This window comes from Electrophorus electricus, chromosome 12, assembly GCF_013358815.1.
Source record: "Electrophorus electricus isolate fEleEle1 chromosome 12, fEleEle1.pri, whole genome shotgun sequence".
NCBI lineage: Eukaryota > Metazoa > Chordata > Actinopteri > Gymnotiformes > Gymnotidae > Electrophorus > Electrophorus electricus.
The window spans coordinates 8,703,317-8,715,808 of NC_049546.1; the positions used below are offsets into that span (position 1 = coordinate 8,703,317).

A 12,492-nucleotide genomic window follows, 5' to 3' on the forward strand; every position below is an offset into this window, starting at 1 on the left:
CGTGCCATAAGAAGACGGAAGGTTGATTATTAAAGGTTGAAGGTTGATTATTAGAGCTTGATTATTTGAGCCCATACTAGACAGATTACATCGCAGTATTATGCGTGTGATTGCTTAAAAGATTTTCTCTCGTGTTTTCTCCCTACCCTACTTGCAAGAAAAGTCTTTTCTGTGTTGTTAATGCTATAAAATATTTAAAATTGTAACATCATGAAGATAAACATAAAGACAGTGGTACTGTAGGTTAAATGGACGAAACTGCTGTCACAAAATAGCTAGTACTGTACTAAAGAATTTTGCGTCGTCTTTAATTGTTGGCCATCTGCATACAAGAGTTACTTAGCAACGATCATAACTATTACAGCAACAGGTGTAATCTGCAACGTTTGTAGCTCTCATGTTTTTTAAAGCTGAAATAATTTTCTTACTTAGCTAGCCATCTTATAGATAATTAACAGTCTACGGTTTCGACAGTTGTGATGACAGATCCTGTTTTTAGAGAATATTTTCTTAAACATTCACTTTCTCAGATTTTTAAGGTGATTAGCTAACATTAACTAGCTAGCTGCTAAAGATAACTAAGATTTGACGGGACGGATACTTAACCTAATAGCTAGCCGCCATTAGCTCACTGCAGAACAATAATACATTTGTAGCGGTAGCTAGCTAGCTATGTTAAGACTGTCTAGAAAGATTTCGTGATTTTAAATATGTCTTGCATTAAGCAAACTAGCTATATTACAATGTTGCTGAACTAGCTACCACATATCTAAGATTTGAAGTCAATATTTATATATAAATATGAATATTAAAGTTTCCTAAATAGAAATGGTATTTATTGTATTTGTTTGCAATGATTTTGTTTTTTGTTTGTTGAAACCTGTTACATATTCAAATTCCACATAAAGCATAATTAAAGGGATATGTTCAAAGATTAATTCATGTAATCGATCTGTTTGTGATAGCTAACAGCTACGTTAATTCTTCCTTCGTCAGGCCTTACTGTCTAGCTTATGTGTCTCTTGCCCTGAAGATGCCTTGCACTTTATTGAAAGGAAACTTCTGGCAATTCAGGAAAACCAGGCCCTTGAGATTGGCTGGTATGTTCCATACATTACTAAAAATGTAATTTAAATCATCCTTGGGGCCAGGTTTCAGTTGTTTTTAGCAGCTCTAAGAACTATGTGTCATGACCAGGGGTGTTTTTGTAATATATTTTCAGGCACAATTGTTTTGATGATGTTCAACCAATCACAGTGTCCTTGCTGGCAACGAGCGTGGTGCATGATATTTTTGGAAGCACAGATGACATGGTATAGCTTTCTATCTTAATTGTCAAACCATACAGATTTATTATGCTTGCAAAAACCTAATATTTTTTTCTTTGTCTTTTAGTTTCAGTTACATTTGTTAGAGAAAGCCTACTCATATTATCAAAAAATTTTGACCAATATGTGCTTCATGTAAGTATGGTCTAGCATTCTATACTCATGTACTGTATATATTCTAAGTGATCTTATCTAAATTTCACTGATCTAAAAGTAATAAGCTTTAGTGTCCTATTTGTCTACACTGATATCCTGTGAGTTAATAATCGCCTGCTCTTGTGGGAAGAGGCTGGAGGCAGTATATTTCAAAGAGGAAAGCAGATGCTGCCAGGCTGCTGTTCCTGACTCATTCAGCCAAGAGACATTATGTTGTGCAGAGCACAAGGTTCATCTTTACCAGCTGGGCAGAGTGGGTACATGTTCGCAAGCACAAGCAATCCGGTAAGTTGCCATACTGTCTTTACAGTGGATAATTATGCCCTTGGCTACTGAAACTTTCTGTGATCACTGTATACAAGATGAAGAAGAGCTTGTTGTTTGATGTTTCAGATGCAGTGAAGAAAATACAGCGGGTGTGGAATGCTGTCCTGTGTAAGATCATCATCACAGCATGGCGCTATGTAGTGCAAGATGCAAAACGAACAAAGGAGTACTTTGAGGTAGTTTTTAATGAAACACTATTACCAGTCAAGTAAACTGTGCATTTAATGAAACGTATTAATGGGTGTATTGTGAACATGTACATAAATACAACAGTGTATGTGTGTGTGACTACGTGTGTTTTTGTGTGCACGGGCTTTGGCAGAGAATGGAGAAAGACATACTGGACACTCATGGTCAACACACAGATCTTCCTCAAGCAGATGGACAGGATAGACTGTCTCTGCTGCCCTGGAAACTCTCAGCTAAGGTGCCTCTTTCTCCTACAAGCCTTAAATCGTTTGCACTAAATAGATATTATGCCTGACATAATCTTATATTTTTTTTCCCTTTGCTGTCTGCTACCATCTGACATGTAGCTACAACTCAGAATTTGGCAGATGCACTTGTCCAGAGCTTACAGACTTACAGAAGTTCTTTGTTATCCTGATCCAAAGCATATCTTCGTCTGAGCATAGATAGGTTAGTGTTAAGAATAGTCTTCATTTGAAGACAGCCCGTATTCAGACAGCCATGGGAAGTGCATTCCACTACCTGGGTGCCAGGACAGTGAAAAGTCTTGATGTATGTCTTCTGTGTGGGACAATGGTTCAAGTGGAGCTGTTCTATAGGCTCGAAGGCAGCATGGTGCAGAAAGGGGTTTGATAAGTGCTTTTCAGTATGTGGAAGCAGGTCTAGTGTTGACTTTGTAGGTGAGCATCAGTGATGCGAGCCACTACACAGTGCCCCTGGAGGTGACATGGGAGAACCTTGGGAGATTGAAAACAAGCCTTGCTGCTTCATTCTGAATTAACCGGGGGAGATATCTCCAGCAATATATAGCAGTTCAGTCTTGCTGGGATTTAGAGATATGTGCTAGGCATGCTGAGATAGGAGCAGAAACCAAGCAATGAACTACTGCCTAATGAATATGGAAGCACACAAATTAATTCATTTAATTGCTGAAATAAGAATAAATAATTCAATTGTAAATATTCCATTCAGTTGCATTATAATAATAATAATAATTGTGTGCAGTCTTGAACTCCTAGCAATTCTGTTTCATTTTGTTTAGATACTGATTTCTTTGTTTGTTTGTTTTTAATTATATTTTACAGATCAGTGCTATTAACATAATGACAACATTAACTTGTGAAATTGTTTTGGGAAATGTGGTTTTTAGGTAACATATTTGTCTTAGATCTTTCAGAATTTGGGTGTGGGAGACCTCCTAAAATGTACTCAGGTCTGTCGTGCATGGATGGCCATTGCTCAGACTTGCTCTCTGTGGAGCCAGGTGAGTGTTGGCAGAAGAGCCCCCTAGATCCTTTAGCTTTTCCCCTGCAATGCTACAAGGCCAAGATTTCTTCAGGATATCTCATGACTATGCACTCTGTCACAGATTAATTTCTCAGATGAGAGACAATGGATTACTAACAAGACTGTGGCGAGAATACTGCAGAAGTATCGTCCTTTTATCACCCACCTGAACATGAGTGGCTGTAGTACACTGCACCATGCAAGTTTTAGATGTGTCAGTAAGTTACTGAGTGTGTTTATGGTATGATGCTAAATGCTAATGGTGCTGAGCTTGTTTTCTGCTGAGTGTGTGTTTCCTTTCCAAGCCCCTAATGCTTGAAGAGCATAAGTGATAAATTGTTCATACTCAACTGGTAAACTGATAAATATTGTAAAGTGTGCAATTGGGTCAAATATGACATTAAATATGTAATTGCTCTGTCTGTGCTGCATTTGTTCAAAGGTGAATGCAAAAATCTGCAGGAGCTGAATTTGAGTGAATGTACTAACATCAATGTGAGTGACAAATTTGTTCTGCCATGTTTTTTTGCAATGGTTTTAAAGATCTTTAATTTGGTTCATCTTCATAATAAATCCTTAATGACAGGATGAAATGATGCGGCTCATCCTAGAGGCATGTCCATCTCTTCTCATTCTTAATTTGTCTTACACTAATATCACCAATGGCACTTTGCGATCAATGTCCAGGTAAAAAGCACACTTTGTCTGTAGCTTTACTTCATGCTTTGCCGTCAGTTTAACTATCCCATACAGTAAAATCTGTTGAATTATCTCTTACAGAATGTGGTGATTTTACAGTGTACGTTCAATCCAATTATTAATGTTAACAATATTCCAGTTTAATTTATTTTTAATCCGATGCTAGCAGAAGATGTGCATTTGTGATTCTTTTGGTTTGGTTGTACAGGTGCTCTCTGACGCTCCAGTCCCTCAGTCTGGCTTACTGCAAGAACTTCACAGATAAAGGTCTGCAGCTCCTGAGCACAGGAAGAGGCTGCAATGGGCTCACCCACCTTGACCTTTCAGGCTGTACTCAGGTCAGTTCTGTTTTGTTTGCTGTGCATTTGCTGTGGTTCTTTGTGGGAGTGTAGCATATTGATTTTAACACATGACCTCATAAAAATCTCAAAGTTCTCAATGCATGCACTTGTGTACATTCTGTTTAAATTAAGGGATGATGCATTTTTGCTGTAGATATCAGTGGATGGTTTCAGACACATAGCTGAAAGCTGCAGTCTGCTTGAACACATTGTGCTTGATGATATGCCCTCACTGTCTGATGCCTGTATCCAGGTACTATACCTAAAGTGTTTTATTTCATACTTTAATGTGTGACATTGTGGTGTTGGATGGCCCTAGATTATGAGGGCAAGAATGATGCATTTCACATACAGCAGTATGGTGCATGCTGACTGAAATCATCTCATCAGGCGCTGACCTCTAAGTGTCACTACCTGGCTGTGATCTCTGTCTTGGACACACCGTATTTGTCAGACACGGCCTTCAAAGCCATCGCTGAGGTTGCCAACCTGACTAAGTTAAAAATAGAAGGTTTGCCATTTTCTCCTTAAGACCTTGGAGCCTGTACCTGGATATGTAACACTTTAATTTCAATCAAAAGTACTTTTCTCACTTTTCTTCAATTTGATTTTGTCCAAACTCCCTTCTGCTGATCAGAACAGTCATAACACAAGCCAAACAAATCTTTGAAGGACCGGTGCGATATTATTTAAAAAGACATATAGCTCAAGTTGCTAAAGGCTCTTCTTGTGAAGTGTATAAGGGCACTTCCCATGTGTGTTGTGGCTGTCCAGGTAATGTCTGTGTGTCAGACAGTGGCTGGAAAGCTCTGTGCAGGGCTTCCCCTCACCTGACTGTGCTGCACGCGCCAGGCTGCACTCGCATGACTGATACCAGCATGAAGTATATAGGCAGTCTGAGGAACCTCCACATCCTTCACCTTGCAGACATTGCCAAGTAGGAAACATAACTAAAATTACATTTATGTTTACATTTATTCATTTGGCAGGCACTTTTTTGCTAAGGGGCATAAAAGGTAAGGAACATTACCAGCATTCAGTTGATACAGGAGTCAGGTTTCCATTTAGTCAGTCTTAATTTGAGTCTGGATTCTATTAAATTTGCCATGAACTGTTTATCTATAAGAAACAATTTAATGTAATTGATGAAACATATTAAAACATGCTGTAGGTGTAGGTTCTAGATTTCTGTGTGTGTGTGTTTTGTGTGTTTTGTGTGTGGTCTGTCTGAGCCAGACTGAGTGATACTGGAATCCGTTACATTGCTGAAGGACCAAGTGCCTCTAAACTACGAGAGCTCGATTTATCCAACTGCCACCAAGTCAATGACTTGTCCATCATGAGGCTTGCTCAGAGGTGATCACACTCCTTAAAACACACAAACCATCACAACATTCAGTATGTAACAGCTTCATCTGCAGATTTGATGTGTGTGTGTGTGTGTGTGTGTGTGTGCGTGTGTGTTTGACCAGATGCAGCAAACTGAACAAGCTGACTGTGTGTTACTGTGAGTATCTGACGGATAGCAGCTTTGAGTGGCTCAGTGGGTGCCCCTCACTCATCACTCTGGACATCACAGGCTGCAGCATCCAAGATAAGGTCCACTTCCTCTGTCTACTTCCCATGTCCACATTTTCAGTCAGCTGAAAACCTCAATATGACAGTCTGCTTTTGAAAACCAATTCAGCCAAGAAAACAAGAGCCCTGTGTGTTTCCTTTGCAGGGTCTGATTGCGCTGGGTGCAGTCTGCACTTTGAGAAAGCTGATTGCTGCAGAATGCATATGGATAACAGATAATGGAATAGAGGCACGTTTACTTTGGCCCTTTCTCAGTTCATCTTACAACAGTTTATCCATTGTAGTTATTTATGTTATCATTTATTGCTTTTTTTTAATTTTATTATTTTATTTTTTTATACTAGTACTGGGTTCCAAAATTTACTGCCCACTCAAATAACCAAACCTCAAGATTTTCATGTTCTCACACACATTGGGCATAATTTCATCCATTCTCGGTTCCTCCTTATATGTCTAATTTTTTTTCCTTTTATTGATGCAGAAATTTTGCAGACAGGCACAGGATCTGGAGCTTATTGATGTGTGTCACTGCCTGAGTTTATCTGATCAATCTGTCAAGTTTTTGTCCTTCTACTGCAGAAAAATCATCACACTCCGAATGGCTGGATGCCTCAAAGTAAATCTGATTTTAGAGATGTCCTACTTAGTAAGACAGAGTGAAAGAACATTGATGGATTAATCCTTACAATGGGAACTTTAACCAAGTAAATTCACCATGAATTGCTTCTCTAAACCCCAGATGACAGACATGGCACTGCAGTATCTCACAGGAGCATGTCACTATGTGAGAGAGTTGGACCTGAGTGGCTGCATTCTCCTGACTGACTGCACCCCTCGCTTGCTGCACCGTGGTTGCCCTCAGCTTACCACCATCAGCATGTTCTACTGCAGAAATATCTCCAGGTGAAGACCTGAAGGCTGCAGCCTCAAGGCAGCTGCAGCTTTACTAATATAATTCCTGTATTCACTTCACAGCAGGTGTGGGAAGACCTGCTGTGATTACCCTTGTGGGTGGTCATGGGTGCACATGAATGGTTTGCTTTATGTGTTGTCATGTAAGATCATCATGTCCCATCATTTGCCCACCTCAGACAGGCAGCCCTGAGGCTTCAGCCGCGTGTGCGGCACTGGGAGCACAGCTGTGACGACATACCCTGCTCGTATGGCTACGATAGTCAGGGGAGGCTGCTACAGCCCACCAAGAAGCCCGACAGGCTGGAGAGCCACTGGGAGGATGAGGAGGACGTTAGCAGCAGTGCCAGAGAAACCACTGCTGAAACCTGAACTCAGCTAGTGCTCATCACACGCATTGGCGTGCTGAAGCAAAATGTCTAACCTTGTATCTAGTATGTATGTAATATGTAGTGTGTTTCATACAATCACTCTTTCTTTGATGCAGATTAATATTATTTTCACTAATTATACTTGTACTGCTACAGTAATGTGATGCTATATAATCCTACAATACCAAACACTGAATGTGTAACTACCTAAATTACATCTGAATAAATAAGTCCAAAAGTGTTATATAGTTGAACCTTAGAACCATGACTTTTGTGGATGTAGCTTTCAGGTATTTGATTAGTTGTGAATTTGCTATCAATGAATAAATTAGAATTTTTTGGGGCATTTTGTAGTCTACTGTGGAAAATCGCACATGACATGCATAGCCTGGAAAATGTAAACAATAACTGTAAAAATGAAAACAAACAAAAAGTATAAAGTCATACATTCATATTATTAACCTATTTTATTATTTACTACCATAAATATATCCACAAATTTATTAGAAAAAGTTAGATTTTGTAAAATGTTTCAGTGTGCTAAGGAAACGCCCTATTTGGGGACACCACATTCATTGTCTTTGTGTTTAATATGATCAACGGTATTAAGATAAAAGGTTTGGTGGGCTGTGTGTAGGTTTTTTTCTATTTATGTGGGGATTCTACACCCGCCTGTGAATGTGGAGGGCCCATTGTACATATAACATGTATATGTCAGCTAGGTCAGGTTTAGGTCATCTTAAGGGTCAAGTCTACCTCAGTTCCCCAGTCAAAGCATGTCTATGCAGCTCTGGGTCTTGAGGCTCAAAGCCCTCTCAGCAGTGTCCTTGATCCAGCATTCCTCCTGGGTTCCACTGTTCAGTTGGGCTGCGCACACACAAACCCGAAATAGAGCACAGGGTCCCACTGTTCCTTGAATAGTCCCCAGAGACACAGTGCAGACTAGATATGCTTCTTATAGTTGATACTATTCCACATGGGATATAACTAATTATTAATACTTATTTTGTATACCTTTTTGTTTATATAGGAAGTGCCACTAAGACTGCAGTCTTATTTTCAGTGCCATTCTATTTTAATTTTATAAACAAAAATATAGACACTGGCTAAAAATTTATTAGATATAACAAATGTAAGAGCAATGTAGCTACCATGAAGGGAATGTTATGTTAATTAGTTATATATAAGATGTCTCTCTAACTGCTGCTATATCAGGGAGGAACAGGGTTTGGAGACAATGGCTTGTTTGTATGTACAGCTAGACCTAGTGAACAGCCACAGTTTCACTGCATGGCCCCCCTCCTCCTTAACGTATATATATATATATATATATATATATATATATATATATATACACATACAGGAATGACTATAGGCTATATACTGAATATCAGAGATATGTTGATCAATAGGAACATTACCATCATTCAGTTGATACAGGAGTCTGGTTTTCATTTAGTCAGTCTTAATTTGAGTCTAGATTCTATTAAATTTGCCATGAACTGTTTATCTATAAGAAACAATTTAATGTAATTGATGAAACATATTAAAACGTGCTGTAGGTGTAGGTGCTAGATTTCTGTGTGTGTGTGTTTTGTGTGTGGTACTGGGATCTGTTAACATTGCTGAAAGACCAAGTGCCTCTAAACTATGAGAGCTCGATTTATCCAACTGCCACCAAATCAATGACTTGTCCATCATGAGGCTTGCTCAGAGGTGATCACACTCTCTTTAAAACACACAAACCCTCACAACATTCAATATGTAACAGCTTCATCTGCAGATTTGATGTGTGTGTGTGTGTGTGTGTCTGTGTGTTTGACCAGATGCAACAAACTGAACAAGCTGAGTGTGTGTAACTGTGAGCATCTGACGGATAGCAGCTTTGAGTGGCTCAGTGGGTGCCCCTCACTCATCACTCTGGACATCACAGGCTGCAGCATCCAAGATAAGGTCCACTTTTAACACATTATGTTAACATATACATTGGTTTAGCACACTGATTGAGCATAACTGACCCAAAAGAAAAGTTCCTAAATCCGTCAATATGCCAGTGTTATAATTCCTAATACATTAAAAAAAATAAAGATGCATTAAGAGAATAAAAATGCAGACTCAAGAAATAGTTGGAGAAAAGCTGGTGCCACTTCTTTATTGCAAGTAATGTTAACACCCCCAGAGAATGCCTGATAATTACGCAAAGTAACCCAAATTTTATACAGTTTTCAGGGCTGATAATGTAATTGCTCCACCTTCTTTTACATACTAGTTTTTGAGATTTCCACCATTATATCAAACCATACAATATTCAGCATTTGCAAATTGAAATCCATCATTATACAAGTTGAAACTTGACTCCATTATATCGCATTGGAAGAGTTTCCTTTTTTTTAAACAAAGATAATCTCAACTCACAGCACCAAATACCTGCAAGATAAAGTTGTTCTACTGTACCACTCTGTCCTTGGGGGAGAGATGTTGAACAAAGGTCCACAGAAACTCACAAAGGAGCCTTCACTTCCTTTAACAAAGATGGTCTTACTTTGCACCCTGTAGTATTGATAAAGTTGTGCCCTTATGCCTACTACTGGAATAATGAAGTTGTTTCCCATGCCTGCTAAGGTAATGGTCTGGTATGGTCCATTTTATGCTTACACAGTAATATATTTCTGTATCAGTCTGTGCCTGGCGAACCTGCATTACACTGAGGTCACAAACAATTTTATAAGAATATGGAATAATATCTAACTTAGTGCTATAACCCTCTTTTACCTCAAAAACATTTTATTACCTCAAAACAACCCAATCACTGGTGCTTACGATATTAAAACACATAAAATGTTGATTCAAACAATCAACTGAAATGAAAAACTCATAAGTACCCTTGACTGCACAGTATGTAGGAACCTGTAATAAGCTGTCTGAATACAACAAATGTACACACAAGCACACACTAGCTAATCTCAATTTTAACTGGTTGTTGGTTCTTCATCTCAATTAGTCTAGATACTGGTTTTCCCACTCTTCATCTAAACTGCAATGGTTATCACTAATCTAAAGAAGGGTGAATAAGGCTAGACTGTAGGACCATACTGGCTGCATATTAATTATCAATGTGTTTTGGATGAGTCAAAGGTTGTTCATTAGACTTTTCATCACAAAATTCCTCAGTATGACAAAAACTGTCAGAAGAGAGCTCTGGCAGGTCTGTACCTAGCTGGTGAGAATGTATATGGTCAATATGTGCTGTTATTACATTGTCAGGAATATCAAGCACAACCTCACTTGGAGGAAAGGCTATAGCTACCTTCAAATCCTTGCGTAAACTGGATATACTGATATTACCTATAGAAAGTGCTGCTATGGGCACAGTGCAGCAACACCAGCATTCTTTACAACACCAGCCACAGCATCAGCATTGCTTATAACAACAGCTTCGACTACAGAATCCATGACAATCATATCCATTATGATGCCAGCCATAACAACAACAGGCACTACCAGCTCAACTAACAGAGAATGCAATACCCTTGAGGTGCCATTTAACATTGCTGGAATGGACAGTGAATTCCCTGAGAACAGCATTATTCTCAAGAGAGGACATATCTTCCTGCACAACGAACACACAACAAGCACACCCAGGAGCTGTTTGAGAAGCCAAACTTCTTATGCAGAACGAAAAGAACTCAGGGGACTTGATCTGGTTTCTCTTTTAGAGAATTGTATCAAATTAATAATTTACACCCCCACCCTGGTGTTTGGTGTTTTTTTGTTTTGTGTTGCACCATGGTCCTGGAGGAACATTGTTTTGTTTTTGCTCTGTACTTGTAATATAGCTGAAATGACATGAAAGCCCTTTTGAACCTTTGAACCTTTTGGTGCTCGGAACAAGTACAAGAAAAATAGGCAAACACTTTAGATTACCAGTGTGCTTCTCACATTCATGTTTCATGACATGTCAAACTGAACTTTGTTGAGCAAAACCACTAGCAGTTGCTTTGAACATGAAAAAGCCCCTTAAGTTGGTTATTCTTTGTTCAAAGTGATTTATTTTTTATGAACCTGAAAATATGGATAGATGAATGTTCACTTGTTCTCTTTCTACAAATTGTTTGCATTCCACATCAACTATACTCTACACATATTTTTCTCTAAGTAGATGTAGATTTGGTATGATATAAATACTGTTAAGTTACTGTACCAACAATATTTATTAAGAACCTGTTTAGAGTATGTATGTAGCATTTTGCTTTAGCATTACAGTGAAATTTTTTAATCCTTATTTCAATACATTTATTTAAAATGACACAAATCTCTAAATTTAGAAGTTCTTAGTATGCCAAAAAAATCATGCACACTACAATATAATTCTTCAACTTCCTTGATAAGTGTGTCACAGTGTGACAGATCTATTATCTAGTATGTTTCCAGTGGTTCCACAAGGATATGATTTGATAGGAGCAAAGACAATGATCAGGCGAGGCATTTTGTAACAGCAGGGCCCAGCAAATCAGAGCTCTGAGTCACTGTGTCCAAGTGTGTCTCAGTATAAGCACAACAATGGAAGCTTCACAAAATCTAATAACAATTTTCCACTTCCCACCAGCAGACTCGCATTCTTTCTGTCTTAACTCTGCTGTGTGACATTTATTGTGAAAGAGAATATCAGTGAAGGCTTTTTATTGATTGGTTGTTTCTAATTCAGGGATATTTTGTATTGTGTTTTTTTGTTGTTGTTTGTTTGTTTATTTGTTAGTTTTGTTGGGGTTTTTGTGCAAGAAAATTGTCATCTTATCTTTCATACTTGCTAATATGCACATTGTATTAATGTTACATTTTGTGCAAAGAGTTGATCAAATATTTGTATAGTTTTATATTTACTTTGTTTAAATGAAAACTATATCCACACAAGAGTGACCTTTCACTATTCTGTGTATACATGACATGATTCCAGAAGAGAGATGTACAAGTTCTGGAGTCAGGTTAATTTTAGTGAAAGAAGATTCTTAATTGTTCTTCAGCAGAAGACAACAACCAAACATTAGTCTTCGATAAGGCTAATGTGTAGTTTCAGCGCAAGGGATCCAGTGGAAATAAATAAATAGTTAAAGGTGAAATGGAAAAAAGGGGTGCTCAATAATTAGTAAGAAGGTGATCTGGGAAGAGATTGGGTGCTGTGAATGATGAATGAGTGTATATGTTCTTGGCTGGGTGCTGACAGGAGCCTTACAGTATGTATTGTTTCAAAGCAGAAAATAAATATCACAACAAAAATACATATTATCTTTGGCATTTTTTATGGTA

At 38.3% G+C, this 12,492-nt stretch overlaps 1 protein-coding gene across 1 annotated transcript; it reads left to right on the plus strand.

Moving 5' to 3' along the window:
• The first annotated feature begins 359 nt into the window (after positions 1–359).
• On the plus strand, positions 360–7,534 carry fbxl13 (F-box and leucine-rich repeat protein 13). The gene is made up of 21 exons (XM_027024536.2): positions 360–539; positions 997–1,100; positions 1,223–1,313; positions 1,396–1,463; positions 1,615–1,769; positions 1,878–1,987; positions 2,134–2,238; positions 3,169–3,264; positions 3,370–3,505; positions 3,730–3,782; positions 3,874–3,974; positions 4,195–4,324; positions 4,482–4,580; positions 4,718–4,838; positions 5,102–5,264; positions 5,564–5,683; positions 5,800–5,926; positions 6,051–6,134; positions 6,387–6,521; positions 6,645–6,808; positions 6,997–7,534. The coding sequence occupies exons 1-21, from the start codon at positions 480–482 to the stop codon at positions 7,187–7,189; spliced, it is 2,415 nt and encodes an 804-aa protein (XP_026880337.2). The 5' UTR covers positions 360–479; the 3' UTR covers positions 7,190–7,534.
• Positions 7,535–12,492: the final 4,958 nt, after the last annotated feature.

Bases quoted from the DNA above. Each gene is read 5' to 3' on its own strand.
- fbxl13 (XM_027024536.2), top strand. From the start codon at position 480: ATGACAGATCCTGTTTTTAGAGAATATTTTCTTAAACATTCACTTTCT. The intron at 2,239-3,168 runs GTGCCTCTTTCT...TATTTGTCTTAG, and splicing joins CCTGGAAACTCTCAGCTAAG to ATCTTTCAGAATTTGGGTGT. The intron at 6,809-6,996 runs GTGAAGACCTGA...TGCCCACCTCAG, and splicing joins TACTGCAGAAATATCTCCAG to ACAGGCAGCCCTGAGGCTTC.